At 32.1% G+C, this 23,785-nt stretch overlaps 2 protein-coding genes and 2 long non-coding RNA genes across 4 annotated transcripts; 2 read left to right on the top strand and 2 right to left on the bottom strand.

Annotated features, from left to right (window-relative positions):
• Positions 1–2,398: 2,398 nt before the first annotated feature.
• On the bottom strand, positions 2,399–6,274 carry LOC139905449 (uncharacterized). Its single transcript, XR_011780194.1, has 2 exons — positions 6,132–6,274; positions 2,399–6,008 (listed from the first exon to the last, which is right to left on the bottom strand). It is a non-coding gene; the product is annotated as an uncharacterized lncRNA (long non-coding RNA).
• A 399-nt stretch (positions 6,275–6,673) lies between these two features.
• Positions 6,674–7,896, top strand: LOC139905450 (uncharacterized). Its single transcript, XR_011780195.1, has 2 exons — positions 6,674–7,323; positions 7,547–7,896. It is a non-coding gene; the product is annotated as an uncharacterized lncRNA (long non-coding RNA).
• A 1,317-nt stretch (positions 7,897–9,213) lies between these two features.
• Positions 9,214–13,388, bottom strand: LOC121118002 (receptor-type tyrosine-protein phosphatase C). The gene is made up of 5 exons (XM_040712534.2): positions 13,043–13,388; positions 12,762–12,987; positions 11,953–12,243; positions 11,177–11,874; positions 9,214–11,107 (listed from the first exon to the last, which is right to left on the bottom strand). Exons 1-5 carry the CDS (start codon positions 13,176–13,178, stop codon positions 10,896–10,898), a joined length of 1,563 nt encoding a protein of 520 aa, XP_040568468.1. The 5' UTR covers positions 13,179–13,388; the 3' UTR covers positions 9,214–10,895.
• Positions 13,389–14,370: 982 nt separating this feature from the next.
• Positions 14,371–18,143, top strand: LOC121117442 (uncharacterized). Its single transcript, XM_040711876.2, has one exon. The coding sequence runs from the start codon at positions 14,840–14,842 to the stop codon at positions 17,159–17,161; it is 2,322 nt and encodes a 773-aa protein (XP_040567810.1). The 5' UTR covers positions 14,371–14,839; the 3' UTR covers positions 17,162–18,143.
• The last annotated feature ends 5,642 nt before the right edge of the window (positions 18,144–23,785 follow it).

Genomic DNA, 23,785 nt, shown 5'->3' with positions numbered 1-23,785 from the left:
AATCGTGCAACATCATTTTTTTAAACACATAAAGATTTTTATAAATGTGAAAAAAAAAAGTTTATTTCATATTTTTTTTTTTTTACTTCATACGGAAACCTTTCCAGACAATGAGAGGGGGGAGATAAAACGGATATTTTTTACCATGCACAACTTTTGAAGGGTCAAAATGCATGTATAAATGTATAAAAAATCAAAACTTGGGAACTTGATATCCCTGGATATTTTTTATTTTATTAATCTAAACGAGAGAATAAGCATCAACCGTCTAAAAAAATGGTATTTAATGGACGCATTTTGATTTGGAAATCTGTAAAATGTCCAAAAAAAAAAGGAAATTTTGATGTTGTTTCTTTAAAATTATTGATTTAAATCAAGTTACAGGATTTCTATTTTATTAAGTGCTATAGATGAAACATATATTTTGCAACATTATTGTAACATTTTATCTATAACTTGTTTCATGGTATGTGTCTTTTAGTTCCAAACATGTTGCCAATAAATAAATATTCTCTTTAGGAACCGCGTATTACGCCCATTTATTTTGATGTTTCTCCTCATTTTTATTACTCAAATCTCATTTTTTGATTACATGTATGTAATATATTATTATCAAATATACTTTTGTTGTTTATTTACGCCAAATAAGACAGCTTATTTTACCAATTTAAAATTTTGAACAGACAAAAACTGTCTATTAAACTCTTAAAAATACGAACTTTTATATACTGTTCCTTTATTTCTAGGGTTTTTTTTTTTTCAAGCATACTTTCATTTTAAATTATTTTATGGATTAAGAAACTCAGTGTAGATTATTTAACATGTTAAGCATTAATTAGTCCATATTTGCCTATTTTAATCCAACAAATTGTTATTAACAGTTAATAAAGTTGGGTTGATATATCTTTCATTTAAAAGTGATTTTGATAATTTATTATGACGGCAACTTCAACTTTTACTTCCTGATATTTATTTTTAAATTATATTTAGATATTAATCTTAATTTGGAATAGCTCATATTATATTGATCACAAGGCTCGATTTAGCGAAGTTTTTTTATATCGAAATTTAGTTGGGCGGACTTCTTTACAGCTAAGATCGTTTTAGGGAGGATTTAATCATTTATATTAGAAGAAAACAATACCAATAATGATTGTTGACTAAAAACGTCATTTCCTTAAGAAACTTTCAAATTATATTTTTACATGAACATCTACATATTTTTGATTTTGTCGTCGGTTTTATTCATACTCCTACTCGTCATCTAATCTGTGTTTCGGGATTTAAGGAATTAATATTTCTCATAATAAATTGAAGTTCATTCGTATTCTGGATCACTTTTCATCCAAGAACTTAAAAAAGACCCTTTCTTCTGAGTGTCTGACTCTGCATTCTAATCTATAATCACGACAATGTCTTCATTTTACTAAAAGGAATTATACATTTAGACCCCTTGAGGTTCTTCGACATTATAGTGAAGTATATGAGTCAACGTCAAAGAAGAGGATCACTTGCAGTTCCTCACAGTGGTGAAGAATGAGGGAGACGTATATTTCATATGAGTCAAAGTCAAAGAAGAGGATCATTTGCGATTCCTCATAGTGATAGTAGTGAGGAATGAGGGAGACTTATGTTTCATATGAGTTACATGAATCAAATCAAATAGTGAAATGAGAACTGGAATCCTTATTCTATAATAGTTCTTGAAACTTGTATCAATCATTCAATCCAAGACAAAATATTGTCAATTTATTGGTATTTTATTGAGACACTATTTGAATTTCTAAGGACTATTTTATGTTATTAAATTTCACTTTTAAAATATTTACAAAATAGAATAAAGTTGTATAAAAATTTATATAATTGTTTCAAAATTCATAGCACAGCCTCTTAAATATTCCAGTAATGGCAATTGATCTCTATTTTCAATTAACGAAGAATACTAATTCAATAAATTAAGAAACATGTTCAAGATATGAAGTACTTCAATTTTACAAATTAAAACATTTACTTTTAGCTTTTGATTTTGGTTATTAGTGTATTGAGGCAAACAAATATATTAATTTGTTTTTTGCATCTTTGATAATAATGAAACTTCATCGGCTATGATTGAATTGGTTGATACGAGCAAGATCAAATTCGACACTATAAACTTAATATAGATAAAAAAGGCTTGTATTACTATTGATAATATAGATTACTTTAAAATGTAAAAATTAAATGTTAAATTAAAGCACTGTTGCCATCAAATAGCTATTCACATCATGGGTTCCATCCATCATCAAGAAGAATCCTTTTATCACTTACCTATCCCACTTTGTTGGATGTGGTGATATGATCAAATGTATTTTAAATGTTCAATATTAAATCATAAAGGATAAATAAAATATGCTTATAATAATTATTATCATTTCATTTTATTCTTCGTTAATATAATTTATAACTTTTGAGAAAAAATAATGTAATTATTCATTATTTTTGGATAAGATTAATATTTTTCAACAATTTATCTTACAAAAACAAAGCAAAAATAGGCAAGATTCGTAAGTGCTATCTTCCAAATAAATATTCCCAATTTAGAAAAAGAAAATGATACATGTAGCAAAGTGAGTTAAATTGGGCTTAAAATATAGATGAAGGTTGTTTGGGATTCGTAGCTCCTTGGATGTGTAAATGATTTATCAAATTTTTGATTGTATTTGTTTCAATGTTGTAGCAACAATTCTAATAATATACGTACGAAGCATAGACTATATGTTCATCTAAGATCCAATCATTTCAGCTATCCTCCTAAGATTGCAAGGCTATTGGGAAGTATTCTCAAGAACTTGACAAATAGTTGAATCAACATAACATTTTCATGTTAAAGGATTTTCTTTTTTCTCTTTATTACACTATTTTTGTGGTGGTTAAATAGAGCCTGGGTAGTAGTAGACAATTGCATATTAAAGCCAGTCGTATATTATTTATGCAAAGGAGTCAAATTAAGTCCTTGGCTTGTACAACTCAAATTAGGAAGCAACATTTCACGTAAAATAAAAACTTAAGTTGATCATATCCGTAACTTATGAGTACCAAACACCATCATCAATCCAAGAACCTAACAAAGTCATTGACCGTTGTCCATTGAATTAGGTATATATGTATATTATTGCAATAATTAATATGGCGTAACAGCTCACTCGACCATGGATAATTATATTCAATTTCCTACCTCTGACGTAACAACTAATTAGTAATAGAAAGGTAAAGTTCAAAGCACCGACATAAAAGAAAAGTCACTATATAGGGTTTCGCTAAAAAAAGCACGCCGAAAAATAAATTTCGATAAAAAAAATCGCTGTAATGTATGACAGCCGTTATAATAAAATTATAATTTCTTGTTCAGTTCTATAATTATTATTTTTATTTGAAAATATTATCATCTATTACTACGACATCTTGATAATTTCAAGCAAATGAAACATAAAATAGTCCTTTTTGGTCCATTATCGTTGTGACCCTAAATTTTGTGATTCATATACTATATTCTTCGAGCAGGATAGACATCATCAATTGGTACACAATTAGTATCAAATTTTTTTAGAGCTCCGGCAAATTTGAAATATCTTCTCATATCGTTATCTTTATTGTATCACACAACCTTTCCTTCAAAAAGAAACAGGAAAAAAGGCCCGAAATCATCTGGTAGTTAGCCAAATAAGTTAATCGCTATTTATATATTATTTACTTGCAAACTATCACTGCCATGGGAACCAGAGCCCTATAAGTAGAGTTACGTCACCAAGCTATCGATTTGACGATAGCTGACTTCCTCATGTGTTTGAGACATAGCCCAAAACATTCAAAATTTAATACTATATTTTAGATGAAGAACTGTATAAAGGCGATAAATTTTGTTAAAATACTCCAAGTATGCCCTCTTGTCGTGCACCGTGGATTACAAAAATCGTTCTTGAGCTGAGGGGATGACACTTTTTTTCATTTCCAAGAGACAAATATACCATGGAAGGCAATGGGCCCTAAAAATGAAATGAAATCTTAGGAAACTATAATACAATTATCGATTGTGCTCAAAACATTTTGAAGAAATAAGGAATTCCAACTCTCAAGCCATTCCAACATTGTTTAAACATCTAAAAATTTAAGTTCCAAGGCTCGCCAAAAACTCCAACAAACCAATTTTCATTCGGGAGATATAATTTCATCAACAATAGAAGATTCCAAATACTGACTTAGATGCATAAAATTATTATCTCATATTTGATGAGATATTTAAGTAATAGTAGTACAAATCACTAATTTTTTACGTCATTAAGTTAAATAATGGACTCCTTGGTTAAATTAATAATTAGGTTTGTATGGTTATTAAAGGACTGAATGTTTGGTGGTAAAGTTGATATTTATTGTAATTGGGGGTGAAATGCTGTGGGTAGATGGCCTGGGGGGGGTAAAGGCTTGGGTGTAAAAGGCGGGAATGATAACGTTCTTTATAGAAGAAGTATTATTTAATCAGTGATGTCATAAGTATTTCTTCTCTTGTCCTCGCACGCTTTTGTATTCTTACCAAAATTATCACCCTTAACCATAGGTTTTTCTCCCTCTCCCCCTTCTCCTTGCAGGCGTGTTTCTCTACAGAATTATCAACTTTGGCCATGAAGTAACAAGGGAGAAGATGGGATCGACAGCTGACAACAAAATACATACGGTATTTTTGTATTAGCGAGATAATGCAGTCTTCCCTCAAAATTTTGCCCCCTTAGTTATTTTTCATCACTTTTCCGTTTACGTTTCACCTCAGCAATTGCCATTATACTAGTCCTTTGTTTAATTGTCAATTCTGTTTTTAAACCTAGAGATGTTATAGCACTTTTTCTTAAGATACGTCTTTTTAGTTCTCGATTTGTCCATTTAGTTTCTGTTTCAAAATCTTCGTGTTTAAAATGAATTTATACAAAGAAGTTCTTATTTTATTATCATTGAGCTTTCAACCAGATGTTTCACTAGTGTGGCAACAAGGAACCACACAATTTGCAGGTATATTTCACGTCTAGGAGGAATAATCACATTCTAAGTAAAATAATATTTATTTATAACTAATTGACAATAAAAATATACGTTTATATAATTTACTGAATCAAAACAGTAATGAGGAAAATGTTGGAAACTTTAATCATTGTTGATGAATGAAAAGATAATAATTAAGACAACACCTACATACGTATTACTTTTGCTCTTGTAGAGCAATGAAAATGAAAACAAGGTTAGTTACAATTTTAATAGAAGTATCCATCTTATTCATTAAGACTCTTACAGTAACAATTTTTGAGCTCCGTGTCTCTGGCTATTGATAATTTAGTCATTTCGACTAGGTGGAGTTAAACATTTTTTGTATTCGAATCCATTTCCACACCTCTGACTTAATCATCTAGCATTTTTTTTTTTTTTTCCCAGATCATAACGTGAGTTCTATTTAAACGCTTTTATAACTGGATTGTCCAAACTAATCAAAACTAACATTTAAAAATAAATCCTTTTATTAATAAGTAAAACTATATTCGAGGAGAAAAAAGTAAGTAAAAGTCCTTAACGTACGACAAAAAAATGTAAATATCAATACATTTTCCTAATAGAACAATGTAAACAATGGAATTACATTTCAAAACTAAACGATGGCATGAAAAGATGTGTTTGGATTTAAATCTTACATGACACATGAATATGAATTAGTTCTTAACCAATTTTAAAACTATATTGATTGTGCGAAATAGGTGAAAAAAGAAGAGAGGAAGATTGGTTGCGTTGTCTCAGAGAGCCCACATTAAGGTTAGCACTCGTGGGACCTTTTATTCAAGCCGCAGATGTAGGAGTAGAGAGACTCTACAACCTGAGCTTTATGAGTGAATTGACACACACCCTCGGGGATAAAGACGAACAGGACGTGCACAAATGCCAGTTATCTAGTTTTGTCTATGAGAAGCATGTCCTCAGGATCCTCCGTAAGCCACCTGCCTCAGAAATGTTTCGTCTTAATATATAAATAAATAAGATTTATACGTCGTTATTGTTTATTTTTGGTTGAAATCAATGTTTCTTTTGAATTTTCTTAATCAAAATATGTACAGGGTTACCTAGATAAATCCGGACCAAATTCAATTGGTAATAACACTAGTATCCTTGCACTGAGTTCACATTTGAGTATCTCAATTAAAAGGTTGTAGTCTTGGGTATAATATCACCTGTTGACTGAGACACAGAAGGTCAGGTTGGCCCAATGCAATGCAGGAAACACCATCATTTTCTCAGATAAGAAAATATTCGCTATTGAACGCAAAAGGAACTCTCAAAATGACAGATATGGCTCTCCACGTCCAAGGACAATGTCCCCTATATGTACAAGTCCAAGACCTCCATCTCCACCATGGTCTTGGGCGTCATCACCAGTACAGGGAAGGTCATACCACCATTCTTCTTCAAGAAGGGAGAAAAGGTCAATTCTCTTGTATATGTGGAGTGATTGAGGTCCATTGTCCTTCCGTGGGTGCAGGCAAACGTCTCTGAGCCCAACGTGTGGCAACAGCACTGTGCCCCCTGCCACACGTCCAAGATCAGCCAAGAGTTCATCTGGACCAACTCTTCCGATTGCAAACCCTTGGATTATGTTATGTATTGTCTTTTATTTACTTTTAGATCATGACGTAGGGATTTGTTTTAAATAGATAGGTAGGTACCTTGTGTTTTACGAGTTTGTATATTTTAATAGTCAAATGTATGTACATCCTTTTAAATGTAATCCCTTACAGAACATATTTTTTAGTGTATGATTGTACCCCCAATCCGAAGGTGTTCTTATTGACTTTACTCCGGTCCGTTGCTTCCGTCTGTGTGGTGGTGTTCGTAGAACATTACAGATTACTTCTTCTAGGGAAAGTTGGATAGGGAGGTCTGCTCAAAGCACCAAATCAGCTCTGATAGCCTGAAGGAAACCATGAAGAAGGAGTGGGGGAGGATTTCGGCTACAGATGTGGAGAATGCGTGCAAGAGCTTCAGGGCCAGGATAGAGAAAGTGATTACCGCTGAGGGCAGTCACATTGAATAAAATAATACATAAATGTCAAACAAATAATTGTTGTTTTATTGCTTACATCTCTATCTGGACTACAACTCTAGAAACACACATTTGAATTTTGTCCAGATTTATCTTGGCAACAGTATAATACTTATCACTATAAAATGTATTAAATGTTTGTTTTCCTTTGGAATAATGATGGAATTATGTTCTTGCCTCATATTATGCTTGATCGCCAATCCATGAGTATTTTAGTAAGAATAATCCATCATGCTTTATGATAATTAATAACAGAGTAGTTGTTAGCATTTCTTCCGTTCGAATCGTTGACCTGTTATTAATTTTATTTTTCTTATCAACCTAATTTTACTAAATATTTTGCTTCTGGTTTGAACTCATTTTATAGTCAAATTTTGATAGTATGTATGTATGGAAATTTTGTAGTATAATTATATCATTATTTATTTATACTTTAAGGCGAAATATCCTTGATGCAAAATGGATTTAAGGCGAAATTTCCTAAAGCAAATTGGATTAAGGGAAGATGTTCTGAGGCAAAAGATTTTAAGTCAAAAGTACCTAGTACCTGTATAGAGAAAAGGGTTGAAGAGGTCAGGACTTTTGTTCAGGACTAAGATCATCCCTCATCTAGACATTTATTCATTACGTCTTGATTTTATAGAAAATATGATGAACACATTTCTAACTTAATGTCATAAAACATTCCACAATTATCATTTTCGTCATTAGCTAAAAAGATATTATTTGATGCATCAATATCTGAGACTCTGATGATGTATCAAGATAAATAAAGACTAATAAGGAAATCGTAGAATTAATATTCCAATGAATGGTAAAATTTATATTTTATACAATGACTATGAGCATCCCTCCCTCATCTAGACATCCATGCATTATGACTTGATTTAATGATGCTTATTTTAAGCTCCATCGAAAACCTGATGACTATTTGACGACCCGTATTGAGGGAGAGATTCCAAGAGACTTGCTTTCAACGGAATCTGAAGCAGATCCTCACATAATAAAATCCTAGTGATCAGGAGTAATTCAGATGGGATTCCGTTGCCAGATATTCCTCCCCACTAATGCACTCTCCTCTATTCATGAAAATCGATCCATAATTCAGGATCCTAATCTCAAGAGCCAAGAGTCCCGCTTATCCTTTCAAAACTTAATAGTAATAAGTCTATTTCTCTCTCTCTGCCCTTCTTTGTCTTTCCTTTCTTCTTCTCTCTCTCTCTTTGTGTCTAGTTCTTTTAACTGTGGCGTACCTAGTTATATGGACTTTTATAATGAGATCAATTCAAAAATGAGTTTTATCCTTCAAATATTGTGGTGGCCTTATCTTAAATTGACAACGATATAGAGCGTTTTTAGAGAAGCTTTTTTTTTAAATTAAAGTTCATACTTTCAGCTAATCTATGAGATACTTATAAACTTTTTAAATATAATCACCTTAAAACTATGAGCCTCTGAATAAAAAGCCCCTACTTTCAACTCGAGTTATAAACATGATACGGGCATTTTAAAAATGTTTTTATAATTTTTTAACATTCGGCTTTAAAGTATATTAGCATAGTTTATCCCTATCTTCAACACCGAGTGCTTAAAACAGCTTTGAGCCATAAAAATAGCCAAAAATAACAAAAAATGTATGGCCCTTTCTGAAGGCCACGAGGTTTTGAGAGAAAAATAAGGCCATATTTGGAATCAGGAGATCAAACTCTATTAAATTGAGCATGTAATGTTTTTGTACCATTTATGCTGTTGTACAGTGTAATCAATTATTCTTAATTTTTAGTTTGAAATAATATTTTGTGATTTTAGCTCTGAATCCAAACATTTGAATTATGCAACTACAAATCAATTTGACTAATTTTACAAATATACTGTCTTTATGAATTAATCATGTTAGTATTGAAAGATCAATCGAAGAATAATATTTAATATTAATTAGTTATTCGAATGAAACTTACTACATAATCACCTTGTACAAACACAAACTGAAGTTGATACTTTTGAAGGACAAATTCATCAGTTTAAATAATTAATTCAATAATTTAGTTCAATAAAAATAATATTTCATGTTAAATACAGAAATGAAATGCCCTCAAAATACGCTACAAATTTAAATTAATTATATAATAAAAATCATATTCCATTATATAAATATATATTTATTAGACAACATATGAATCACTAATATAAGTGCGATCATTATTAATAATCATTTATAAACATTATAAAAACAGGAGAGAGAGATAGAAGGGGGAGCCTTAAACTGTATTAAATAACAAAATAATATTTGGTACAGTGCATAAACTATTCAATACAAATACGAACCTCATATTCGTAAGTATAACCATTTAAGAAAGAAAGATTATTCATCTCTACTTTTAAATGAGAGATGATATTTGTAAGGGCACATAAGTCATTTAAAAAAAAAAAAGTATTTAATGATATCACAAATTAATCGTAGTACCCTATTTGAAAAAGGAAACAAAAAAAAAAAGTTTGTAAACGTAATATATGTGTATATATCTTTGGAGGCAATGAACATAATATGTATTATAATTAATGTTAGTACAGTATATATTTGCCTAAATTAAATAATAAAAATCAAAAATAAAGGGGTAGGGAGGTTGGGTGAATAAATGTTCTTATTTATAAACATTATTAAAAAGAACTAGAATGAAGTTATGTATTTTTTTAATTTTTTTTTTGTATCACAATTCTATCAGTTTCTAAGCTCAAATATTTCATGTGTATATTACTAAGAATTAAAATATATATATATATATAAAGAAAAATATTTTACATATGTGATTATTTATTAATAACAAGGAATAAATATTTATAATTTTTGTATGCTCATTACTTTTCACATACAAAAAGCAGCAATATATTTATTTATTATTAAAAAAATGTTATTATCAAAGGTGTATAAAACATTTGCAAAAACTTTTTTAGGATCTGAAACGCTCTGAAGGGGAGGCGGGGTAGGTAAGTAGCAATTGTATTAAAAGTAATAAATAATAAGTTGATTTATGTTTTGTTTTTGAAATTGAGGTAGGTCATATTTTATTTATTTATTTTTTTGTACCTCCAACAAGAAATTGAAAATTTGGTTAGAGGAATTTAATTTTTTTAAAGAAATATTTTAAAATTTTTTTTTTGTTAGAAATGATCGCTTTTTATCTTTTTTTTTATCCTTACAAGGCTAATGCTATTTCTTCTCCTTTTTCAATGAGGGGACAGAGATATAGTGAGCGGGGGGGTACTGAAGAGTCTGAATGGGAAAGCAATTATTAAGTATATATTAATTATTAAATAAAAATGTTTGAAGTTCTAAGTTCAGTATTTCTAATATAAAAATATAAAAATGTTAATCCCTTACTATATGCGTAACTGTACGTAATCTCAAATACATCCACTACAAACGATTTTCCAATAAGGATGACTAAGACTTTATTGATAAAGATTATGAAAGATATTTATGTTTAATAAAACGTGGAAGGGTTTGAATTACTTCATTCTTTTTTAAGACATGAATAATATAACTTTTTGATAATATATCACGAATAAATTATTTCGAAAAATAGCACAACATTTGTAGACTTAGACATTCTTATTGGAGACGTTAAAATTTCAAAAAAAAACAACAATTCAACTACCCTCATAATTCTTCTTCTCCCTTCTTTCAAATATTGAATTGAACTCACCCTTTATTAATTTAATGCAATTTTAAATAGTCTTTTTAAATATTGTTAAGATTGCTTAATTATTCATATCAAGATTCTGGAAGTTACTCTATGGACGAGGTTTTCTCATTTGCTTCTTTTCTTTTATTATTTAAATAGGTCAATACACATTTATAAACATAAGCGTACTGAGAAAGAGTTTGTACCATGTGTCGACGATCTCGGCGAAGTTGATACACCGAGTGAAATATATCGATTTTAGAATTTTTATCACAGTCTATCATTCTCGTGAGTTGATCAACAGCAATATATGTACCTTAAAGAAAGAAATAAAAAAAAGATATTGGTCATAAATAACTAAAATGGATATGTTTCCATCATTTACCGCTTCGACCAACTCCAGCACTACAATGGACAAGTATTGGACCAGGATAATCCGTGTTATTATACATAGTGGTCAGCGCTCTAGTAACTTGAATTAGTTGTATTAGATCTTTTGGATCAGACGGTGCAGTTCTATCAGGCCAAGCATTGTACTGAATTTGAACAATTTCACGATTTCCACTCGACGTAGAAGAAACATTGGAGACATCAAACTTCCTTATGGTATAGTCAGGGGCTTCTTGTACATCGTAGAGCTGAACTTGGACGTTATGAAATTTTCTTTCTGCACCCACTAAATGAGGCCAATACATGGAACATTTGACAGCATTAAATCCATAGCCTTCCACACAATTAGTTAGCATTACAATGATCCTCACATTGTGCTGCCAGATCATTTCCCAGAATAATGGTGTAGTTGCTACCCCAGGTCCTTGAGCTGCAATGTAGTTTCGACATTTAAGAGGCGGACAGGAGGAATTGTATTGATTTTTGTTTATTCCATTCGAAGAAGAATTGGAAGAGATACATGAATCTCCTCGAATGCGTGAGGTACTGGTTGAGTACACTGAAATAAATCCAGAAATATAGCTAGCATTTATATAATCTGAACATCCAGTCTCATCTTCTATCGTCATCGGTTTTTCCAATTTAACACGAGTTGAATCAAACGGTACAACATCTTGATAGCGATTTCTTTTTCTAAATAAAATCCAAGAAATGAATTTGTTACCACCATAAATGACATACAAATATGTAGATGAATATCTATGTATGTACCTGTTAATAGCAGAATCTGCAACGCGAGTACGCCTTTGAATAGTATCAAAAGATAAAATTTCAAGACTACGAAATTCTTTAGCTAAATTTGAACCTTCATCATAAGACTCGATTAGCCTTCCTTCTTCCAGGGTTAAATTCGAATTACTTTCCTTATCCAACTCAGTTAATAAATCGGGGACTTTTTTACAAAACTCTTCTTGATCAAAAGACCGTTCATATTTATCCTTTGTATAGATACGAGTATAGACTTTGGACCGAGCTCTCTGAATCTCTGTTATATTATACTTTCTAGATTTAAAAAAATATTTATCAGCATTTCATGATTAAATAAACTTTTTTTTCCCCGATAAAATAAGCAATCTAAAAATGGAATAGATATATACAAACAGACATGTCAGAATCAAATATAAAATATTTTCCTAAATTATCTACAATTTTGAATAGCTTTTTTGAACTGGCCGAACAAGGTAATTGGAATGTAGGGATGCCTCTCAAAAGAAAAGATAATATATAATTTTAATATGTATCTTAGGACATTAATTTTGTCCTTTCAAAGTTATAAATCTTTCAGTCAAATGTGTTAGATAACTAAATTCAAGGCAAAGTGTACTCAATAATGGTTGACTTAAGAACTGCAAAAGTAATGTTTACTTTTTAAGTTCTAAATAAAGTCATCAAACTTATATAATACACTTAAACTGTTCGTTTTCCATGTAACAAATAAAGATGCCAAATTTATTTCAAACATGTCTGCGTATGATTACTTTTTGAGTGCAACCCATTACTTCATTTCTTTATGATGTTACCTCCTGTAAAAAAAGAGTGCAATAAGGCCGCAAATGACAAAAACAGCGGAAATTCCAATGCTTGCAAATAGAATGCCCCATTGTGGACATTCTTTTCTCAATGGAGATGTTTCTTTGACTCGAAAACGAGCATTGGTACGCGAATAAGCGGAAATCTCCAGATTGTAGGCGGTACATGGACCAAAATCCATGGAAGAAGCCTGAATCTCATTTTTTCCTCCTGCTCCTAAAGGAGATAAAATACTATTAAGGCGCACTTACGAGGTTGAGCATAGACCTACTTATCTCACTTGTCCACACTCGTGAGCAACGACTCTCGTCACAACGTTCCACAGCCAATGCATAGTCTGAAGCTTCCGGAATGGGCGACCAGGAGATTGTTAATGTATTACCATGAAAGGATCCAGCAGGATTCATAGTAATTATTCCTCATTTCCTGATTACGAGTCGATTCGTGCCTTTTTAGAAGGAGTAGTAGCTATTTTAATTTTTAGAGTTTTAATTTTTATGGATGTATTATTAAATATTATTATTAATCAAATGATCCCTCCTTTCAACATCTTCTTTGTCAACACCAATCAAAAATCCGTTCTCACATTTAGAAATCTCCTCATCCAATACTAGTTCTCTATACCTCTTTTATGTTCTTTCTGACGTCATTGGTAAAATTGTCTTTCATCCCTAGTTTCAATTCCTTCATCATTCACTCCTCTCCACAAAGACTTAAGGACACATGCTACAATTTAACGCAACCTATATTAAGATTAATCATATTACATATATTCCACTAATTAGAATATCCTCGGAACGGTTAATGAAAACAATATTCTTGTTAATAGAAATAAAAAGAAATAACCGTATACTTCTAAAAATGATGTATCCTAGTTGAAAAATAAAGTCAAATAGAACAAAACGTTGGTTCTCTTATGTAAATTCTAATTAAAACTTGATTTAAAAATAAGCACATCCGTACTTTCATCATTTAATTTCAGAGTTCATAATTACATTCTGAATATATTTAGGTCATAGAAACGGTCATTTTTCTTTGTTTTGGCTAATCGAGTTGAATAAAGTATATATCTTGCTTTCAATCCCAATAACTGTGGAATTAAATAAACCTCTTTGTTTTCTTTTTTTGTTACAACTCAGCGGATCTAAATTTAGAGTTGTTAAAAAATATCTGAAAATTCAAGGAGCTTAAAATATAAGCACATAGTTTTGAAATAAATGTATCGGTTTATAAAAATTATTCATGATGAAATACTTTGCTCTCATGCGAAATCGCTTACGGAGTAAAAAATATTGTTCCAAAGAAAGTTTTTTTTAAATAGTAAATTGGACTGTAATTCTAAATTACGTTATACAACTTTTTAAATTGTGTAGGTTGCTCGATATTCTTGTTGTTCGTCCAGGTTTTTAGTTGTTTTTTATCTGCTTACTTTTATAAATTATAGAACAGCTCTCTTTCTTTTTAATTTTTCATAATTAAAATCAGACTTTGTTTAGATTCTGTTCTTTTTGTTTTTGTGTTTGTTTATCAATCTTGCTCTGTGTGTGTGTTTCTCTCTCTCTCTTTGTTTCTTTCTTTCTCTTCCTTTCTTTCTTTCTCTTTCTTTTGTCTCTGTTTTCTCTCTCTCTCTCTGTTTCTTTCTTTCCTAGCTCAGGATCAGATTCATTCCTGACTGAGCTGAAAGGTGATTACTGAATTTGAGTTCGGAGTTCCTTCTTGTTCTTGAATCAAAATTGAGCCTCATCAGTCCTCACTCGCTCTTAGAGCCCTTAGACATTAATGGCACATAATGAATTTGTCCTGCAATAAAGGAAGTGGTTCCTGAGAGATCGAACTCAAGACGTATTCCGAGAAGGGAGGATCCGATGGAGTCTTGTCCCTTGTGTGGGAGGGAAATCAGGGAAGGAAACCTACGTGAGCATGTTTCCAACTCGCATTCCAAAGAAGATCTCCTGAACGCCCTCTTTGATGATTCGAATCGCGTGTCTCTTCCTGTGGCGGGGGTACGGGATTGGCGACCCCTACTCAGGAGCCACAGGAGGAAGAAGAAGAAGAAGAAGAGGAAAGCATGATGGTCATGTTACCTCTCCTCCTCCCTCCTCATCCAAACACGACCCCTCCTCCTCTCCTTTATGCAAACACATCCAACCCGGACTATCCCTCAGCCACAACACCCCAGGACCCTCCTTCCACTTCTCAAGTCATTGAGTACGAGGATCCTCTTCCTAATGTCCAGAATAAAGTACACATTTCCCATTCCTCTCTGCCTCAGATACAAAATAAGCCAGAAGTCACCGTGACCAATACGTCAAAAACTCCTCAATTGATAAAGAAAACAGAAACTGTACATTCCATTGATGAGTTGAAAAAGATTCTCAAGGCCGATGAGGACTTTCAGATCATTGTCTCCTCGGAATTCGCAGACTCTGATGATTTTATTCATTTGATGAGAAATATGAATAAAGGAGGAGGGATTGTTGATGTGGATAAATCATCCTCATCCTCAAAACTGAATAAGAAGCCTCCTTCCTCTCCACAACCTTGTTCAAGTCGCGATATTTCTCAAGGAGGATTTGAGGATCCAGTGAGGAATATGAAAGAAGAAGAAAAAGGTAGAGAGGTCGATGAGGATAGGGAAGAACTGGATGAGGAGGATGAGGATGATATCACTCTTCAAGATTTGGTTGCTCTTGAAACAATGGAAGAAGATTGTATTGATGAGGATCAGTATTTTACTCTCAATTCTAACAATCCTCTTCAACCCTATGTCAATTTAATTATTCATCAACAACAACAGGAACAACTTGAGCAGCAACAACAGGAACAGCAGGAACAAGTAATATTTAATACATCGTTTCAAAATTTTACATGTGAAATGTGTGGTACAAAGATGAACTATTTTGGGGAACTTTCAGAGCATTTAGAAAAAAAATGTAAAAAGGTGATGGAGCTTAAAAAACTTGAAAAAAGTAAAGTGGCTCTTGATATTCCATCTCAAATTCCTTCAAACGAAGTTCTGAAAGATTTTGGAACTCACAAAACATCCCATTCATCATCGGTTATAAATCAGCCTGCTCTAGGAACGGATGGCAAGCACTGGAAATGTTATATTTGCTTTGAAGTATTTACATCGGGTCCCCAATTACTTGAACATTTATTGATGATTAAAGCAGCTCCATTTAAATGTTCCCTGTGTCATATTATTTTCAACTCACAGCGACAAGCTAAGGATCACAAGAAAAATAGTCATTCCTTAGTCACTAATGCTATTGAGAAGAATATTATTGATCCTAGTCCAAATCATAATGGTGAATACGTGTGCGATAAGTGTGATAGAGCCTTTAAGGATAAGGAAATGTTAATAAAGCATATGTACTGTCATTTTGAAGATAAGCCCTTTGAATGTTCTGAGTGTGGAAAAAAGTTTTCCAAAATTACGCTCCTAAAATGTCATTACAAAAGACATTTTGAAGTGGGTAATTATGAGTGTATGATTTGTCAAAAACGGTTTTTCACTCCAAGTAAATTAAAAGAACACATAAGAGTGCATACAGGGGAAACTCCATTGACTTGCGATGTTTGTAATAAGAGTTTCAAGAGGCACTCAAATTTGTCAGATCATAAGAAGAATGTTCATGGGGAAAATACACCCAAAGTTCCTAAAGAATTATTTTGTACATGTGGTAAATTATTTACTACTCAAAGAGACTTGGACTGGCACTATGAGGCTGAGCACGAAAACAAGCCCAAAAAATGTAAATATTGTGGAGAGATTTTTGTACACAATTCTATACTGACACGGCATATCCGTTTGAAACACGAAGAAAATTTTATTCCGACACATCGAAAATCTTCATTATATGCAAAATGTCCTATATGTGATCAGCTCTTTTATAAGACAAGTATACCTAAGCATATTCGTATAAAACATCATGGGCAAAAACTTTTTAAATGTGATATTTGTAAACGAAGTTTTACCACTAAGCACAGTCTTGTAGAACATCAATGGCAGCATAGAGGAGTTACCTCTAGACCCTATAAATGCCATATTTGTCCAAAGGCTTACCTACGCCCTAATTTATTGGAAGCTCATGTCAATTCTCACAAAGGAATCAAACCCTATGTATGTAACGAATGTGGAACGAAGTTTGTTACAAAATCCAATTGGCAGCGTCATGTACAAGAGCATTCTGGATCTCGAAACTTTGAATGTCCTAGGTGTTTAAAGAAGTTTTCAAGAGCATACTACTTGACAGACCACTTAAAGGTGCACACGGGAGAAAAACCATACAGCTGCGGTATTTGCGGCAAGCGAACTGCCACTAAGTCTAATTATAATTCTCATCTTAGAACGCATATTACACGGGATCCCATTAATTCAGAAGTCTAAAGTTTTTTTCAACTAATTGATAGGAAGTAAAATTACCATGATAACAGATCTCTTATACCTATGAGTTATTATTTGTTGTTTTCAATTTGTAAGGGCCGAATTCAACACTTCATCATACAAGAAGACACGGGGATCGTCTCACTTAAATAAATTGTTTTCTGAATTACAGATTTTGAATGATATATTTTGGCCTTTAATTTTCAATTGAACAAGTTTCTTAGGTTTTTAGTTATAAATTTACTACTCAAGCAATTTGAAAAATAAGTATCGAGTTAATTCATTCTTTTTCTACGATAACTTTGGCATTTTTAAGGACAATTATTCCCTATATTTTTGCTACCATCCTTAAAAAAATATTTTTTAGGTTATTATTACATTTAGGATTACAAGCTCTAGAAATTATACTTACAATTTTTTTACCATGTTAGAAAATAAGTTAATTTCAAATATCACATGACTTTACTAATAGTTATCTTCTTTTAAGTCAGGGATCGTCTGTTAATATGTGTACTAACAGACGGTATGTTCTGCTATATAATTAAATTATCATTGTAGGAATAGTTTTTGAATTGAAAAAATAATTATTTACTGAATCACCAATTTCTGTTTTTTTTTTTTTTTTTTTGTAAGTATGTTGTACAACGTAACTTGATTTTGAACTCAACTGGCCTTTAAACAAATTATTTTATATTTATTTTTTCTAAACGTTGTTAAGGCGTCGTCATCTTTCTCTTCATTTTTTCATTCAAAAATGATGATCGTTAGCTTACAACATTCATACAAAATGAATCTTATTAGTAAGATGTGTTTTCTTTTGATTTTACTATTAAAAGTTTTGTCATCAGGCTGGTTGACAAGCTAATGTCTAGGCTTAATATTTTGGGCTTACAGATATATGCTTTGTAATGAAATATCCCTTGTTATGAAATACAATTTTTATATAAATGTTTTCATCCGTATAATAAATCTTTAAAGAAACAAATTATTAACCTTAGTTTATCATTATGACATAACTCGATTGAGTTTTTATATCAAATAAATTAAGGTAATTTCTGCTTTTGTGTTAGTTGAAATTTCAATAATAACACTACTCAAAATGTAATCCTCTGTTTGAAGTGGTGTGTTCCTGATTGTTTTTACCTTTATAATCCAAAAGTTTGTGGTCGACATATATATATATATATATATATGTATGTCGACCACGCTGCTTGACTTTATTACAAGCATGAAGAGCCTGAGAAGAATAGGGTTGATTTCATGCTTAAGTTTATGTGGTGATCGTGGGTTTCTAAAGGCATGTATTTAAGGGGAAATCATACTAGTCCTACTAAATCACCTTTCAAAAATCAATTTGCATTTGGCAAATAATGTTCTACAAGTAGGTTTAAAAATGATTGTTGTTGGCATGGTCCAGGACGTACTTAAAATTTATGATAATATCAAAAAAAAAATTGGAACTTATAGGAACAGAAAAAGTTGGAGTAACCCGTACAACTGCCATTAAGTTAGCTAATGTTTGTCCAAGTATCTCTCATCCCAGAAAAAACATCTGTTTGTATTGTGACAGTACTTATTTATTCAATTCAGTTTTACGCAAGGACATCTTTTACCTCAGAACAAGGAAGAAAAGTTTGACTGTGTGTATTTATTTAATAAACGGCATGTATTTTTATGAAATAATAATATGTGCCGTTTGAAGAGCTCGAGGGAAAGAGCGGTCAACGGAAAAATAAACAATTCAATCTAAAAACAGGGAAGATTATGTTCCTAATAAAGCGTTAAATGCTTTTGTTGCTAATACCAAACTATAATATCGTGTTATTGAGGTAACGTAGTCGCCCTTATTCTTCTCTTTTTGTTAGGGGGGGGGGCCTTGAGGAACATGTAGCAGCTTCTAATTTTAAGCAAATCGGAATTGAGAACTGCTAAATCCTACCTTCCTTGCCTTGAGTGTCCACTCTTAGCCTAGAGTCCTTTAGTGCCGTTAACTAAATGCTTATAGAAACACTTGATTTTTTTCTTTAATGTCCTGGAGTAGAATATGACTTTGAATCACAGGACTTCGGACTGGTCCTTAGGACTGTCAGTACTAGAACTGATTTAAAAAAATAAAGATGAGTTATTTCATCAAGGACCGAGCAATATACATACGTTTTAGGACTGAAATGGACGTACTTAAAAATTATGATAATGTTAAAGTGTTCAGACTTAAATAAGGGCTGACATAACACTAATGAAAGTTGTTTTCCAGGAGAGAGAGGTGTATTGTAGGAGCCTTAAGATTGATAAATCATAACTTTTGGCAGATTTCATTCATGCTTGAGGTTGTATGCACAGGGCAAACGATTTATTCAAATGTGATCGTCCTCCTTTTTCTCGACTACATGGATATTTTGATACATCGCTTCTTAAAACTAATTTATCCGCCTGAGTTACATTTGATGTTGGGAGTGGTTCAAAATCTTGCTTGGAGTAACATTGATGTATATAAATGGGCTACGAACCAGAATAAAATTAGTTCATGGTATCAAGGTGGTAGTTTGAAAAGAAACCAATGTTGAATTGATTGGACAGACTGCAGGAATTTTTACAGGGTCTTTTTCTTTTGCTTGTCTAGTAGAAAGTCTGATGTTACTAGATTTCAAGAAAGATTTTTGAAATTGGGGTTAGGAGTATTGCACTTTTTTTTATAATTGTTGATATGTTTTGAAATAAGGAAGTCTAAATTAAGAACAACATGAACCTAAGTAAATTTAATAAATACAAACTTCCTCCTCCGTTTTTGCTCCCTTAGCATCAGTTTTTGTTTTATTCTATGTCTATCTACTATTAATAATAAGAAGTGGGGGGGAAGATTGTATTAGACAGTTAATTCGTCTTGGATGAACACATTGAGAATTCAATCTGTTCAATCATTTTTTAGGTAGTAACATGAAGGGAGATTGCTTCAGCCAATTAATTCGTCTTGGATTGCTACGATTCAAATGAACACTTCTGAAAATATAATTTGTTCAATAAAGACAAGTAGTGACATTGTATAACTAATATTTTGAAGTACCTATGGCCCATAAGCAGGGGCGTAGACAACGGGAAGATGAAAGTGGGGGGGGGGCATGTAATACCATCCCTCCAGGTTTTGGGGAATGATATTAGCTTACTTAATAAGTATTAATGATGATAATAATAATAATTGTCATCATTATTGTAATTGTGTTTTAACATTTGAAAGAGGCTATTGAAAATCAGGGATGCAGATTACGAGCGTAGGCCGTGTTATGTGCGCATTAGCGCTAAGGCAGTTAGCTAGAAAACAAACCCACATGGGGAATCTGCTCAGCAGGGGGCCATGTCTTCTTTAACTTTTTAAGGGAGAAAAATATATAGAAAAGCTCGCCTTTGGAAAACTAGCCTTGGATAAGTTTGCCCTGGGAAAGCTCACCAGGTGGAAGAATCGCCTTCCTTCATTTAATGTAAATAATAATCTCACTTATGTAACTAAGAGCAATGAGTTTTGATAGTATATGGAGGAGCACAGGCTCCAATCACGCAACTTGTTGTGGGGAAATACATTATTTTTGAAGATAAATTCCCCTTGGTGAACTCATATGAACTTTGTACTATTATAAGACTATGATAATTGTCATAGTTATAATTTTATCTGAACATCACGTGGTATTTTAAGCTTAAGTAATTGCTATGTGGTTCCGCTGTTTAACTTTATGAGCTATTGCGTATAGTTGATAATATTGTAGAGAAAAACGCGTGCAAGGAGAAGGGGGGGAGGGGAAATACATATGGGATCATTGTTAAAAATACTGATGTGATTCTCATCTACCTGCTTTATTATGATTTTTGAGGGTATAACGAAAGTATTTATTAGCAAAATGTTTAATGAAGATATACTACGTATAATTGACTTAGACGTTTCTTATCCGTTACAGTAGATTTGAAAGCGTCACATTCCATGAAATTGTAATTCATTATGAACCTTATTCTCAGAATAATAGCTAATGAAACGACAAAGTAGAGTATTTCGAAATATATTTGAAGTTCCAGATTTAAAAAAGAAGGCTTTCATTAAATATAATCTACATACTAAAAAATATACCATCATACATTTATGTTAAATTTACAAAATTAAACAATTGGAATCATATAACTAATAACAATAAATTATATATACAGAATATTGAAATTATAGATTGATCCAAATAATATTTTCTTGTTCTGACACCTGAATCCAGTTAAATATGTCATAACTTTAGGTTGCAAAACACAAGCGAGACGTGGAGTTTAATCAAAAAAGATAATCACCCCTCTTTTTCATGTGGAAGTTGCTATATACAATTGTGTACAGTATAGATATATCTTTACCAATGAAATCTAACTAATTATTAATAATAAAGTAAATGTCAAAATCATAAAATTAGAGAATAAATATACTAATCAAAAAATGTTAGAAATAAATCCATCTTAAAGATTTAGAGCAAAAGCTAATTATGTAGTAATGTCAGGCGGTATTACTCCTTATTAAGAGCATCAAAAAAAATATTTTCCCCGTTATTTATGCTTATATAACAACATACTATTATCATGAAGGATTTACACAATTGCTAATTATAATGATACACCCAATGTAACTACCCTCGTTGTTGTGACCATTTAAGTAGTTGTTTTTTCCTTTTATGAGTTTTCTGAACACCATTTCTTGGAGCCCATCAACCATAGCTAAGCCTTAAGTGACCAAAAAGTAATATTTATTGACAATGTTCTATTGGAAAACCTAATTATCATACCCAAGTCTTTAAGTGAAGAAACTAGTCTCAGACAAACTACTTGCGAACCATCCAAAGCTATTACCCCCGTTGTTGTGACCATTTAAGCAGTTGTTTTTGCTATTCAATGAGTTGCCTATCATAATTCTTGATATGTTTAGCTAAAATAGAATCATATTTTAGGGTTAGATTTTAAAAAAATCGAATACTTACTGTTAGATAATACAAAATTCAGAGTTCCATTTCGAAATTAGTAAATATTTATACTTTTTACTGATAACTTGATCGTCATTTGGTGTGGATGACTCAAAACATTTTTATAAGTATTTCTATAAATGACATCAGTACCAACATCCTCCTTTAATTTAATGATGGTTTCTCGGGAAGGGATAGGTTTACCCGTGTATTTCTCCATAAATTTTTTGAACATAGATGATTAGCAATGGATAAGGTTATATTACATGCAATAAGCATCTTTGTGAGATCAGAGTTAAAGTCTGACTTGATATATTCATCATTAACTTTATTTTTTAGATGAATATCCATGCTCTTGATATGAGATGAGGATAATGAGTGGTGTGTAATTCTAGCTAGGAGACTAAAGGCACATTTATTTCGACAAATCCGACAAACCATCTGTTACTCATCCGGTAAGTATTTTCCAAATTCCTGGGCCTCCATTTTCAGAAATCCAGACAGAAGGCGACGTTATTTTAGGCATTTTATTCCGTTCTCTATAGACTATCACCATCTAATATTATTATATTAATATTGAATAATAAAGGCGAGAATGATAACGTTCATGATTGATAAAAGAAGATGTATATTATTTAATCAATGATGCCATAAGTATTTCTTCTCTTCTCCTCGCACGCTTTTCTATTCTTATCAAAATTATCACCCTTAGCAATTGGATATCAACAATAAAACATAAATAATATTGAAAGAACGAATTAAAGTACTTGGAAAATTAAAAAGACTCTTGCCACCACAAAAAGTATCGAGCTCGTCTAAGGTCAAAATTATTTTTTCCTAGATCTATATGTAAGTGTGCCCCTTACATAATTCACAGCGTGAATTGATTTTAGTATTCTATAATGGCTCATAACAATAAGTTGAAAACATCAATGATCACTTCATTTTTCAAGCACAATGAGAATGAAAAACATGATGACGAACATCCGTATACATTAAAATCGGAGGCCTGTTCTCCATGAAGTTCAACTAGAAGAAAATGCCGTTAAGGGTAATCGTGCAACTCAGGCGAAAGATGATGATGAAGCTGATGCCAGTTTTGACGACTGGCTTAGCCCCAATCATCCCCTACTTCTTCCATCACGCAAAAAAAATATGTTTCAAGCCAAATGGTACCAAAGCTACCCCTGGATCAATCACGAGTCCTCCCTGAAACAGGTACAGTGTTTCTACTGTGCACAGGCAGAAAAACGTGGATGCTTGAAATTGGCCAAGAACAAAGAACCAGCATTTATTTCATTCGGCTTTTGTAACTGGGAAAAGGCGTCACCCAGATTTAATAGCCACCAGGATTCAAATTGTCACAGAGTCGCAATGATATCAAATTGGACGCCAACCGCCGTAAACAGCAAGAAATAGCTCAACGGGCACTGATGAAGGTCTTCAGGAGCTTGTGATTCCTTCTACGCCCGGGTCTGTCATTTAGAGGCCCCACAGCCTGAGGCTAGAGATGGTGACCAAGTCCATCGTTGCCCTTGAACAGTTGAATTGGTCCTGTCAATCCCGCTCCCCTATCGTTTCAGGTACTCTATTTCAAAAAGACTCTTTAATTTTGTAACTTAGTCTTCAAAACTAAATATTGTCAATGTATACT

The sequence above is a fragment of the Lepeophtheirus salmonis genome, chromosome 5, assembly GCF_016086655.4.
Source record: "Lepeophtheirus salmonis chromosome 5, UVic_Lsal_1.4, whole genome shotgun sequence".
NCBI classification, from domain to species: Eukaryota; Metazoa; Arthropoda; class Copepoda; order Siphonostomatoida; family Caligidae; genus Lepeophtheirus; species Lepeophtheirus salmonis.
The sequence above is the reverse complement of the archived record's forward strand: the minus strand, read 5'-3'. Positions and strand labels throughout refer to the sequence as shown.

What these genes read in the sequence shown, in the direction of transcription:
- LOC121118002 (XM_040712534.2), bottom strand. Translation starts at nt 13,178, where the DNA reads ATGAATCCTGCTGGATCCTTTCATGGTAATACATTAACAATCTCCTGG. An exon ending in AGTGTGGACAAGTGAGATAA is followed by an intron (nt 12,988 to 13,042) that starts GTAGGTCTATGC and finishes TATCTCCTTTAG; the next exon opens with GAGCAGGAGGAAAAAATGAG. An exon ending in GCACTCTTTTTTTACAGGAG is followed by an intron (nt 12,244 to 12,761) that starts GTAACATCATAA and finishes TTTTAAATCTAG; the next exon opens with AAAGTATAATATAACAGAGA.
- LOC121117442 (XM_040711876.2), top strand. Translation starts at nt 14,840, where the DNA reads ATGATGGTCATGTTACCTCTCCTCCTCCCTCCTCATCCAAACACGACC.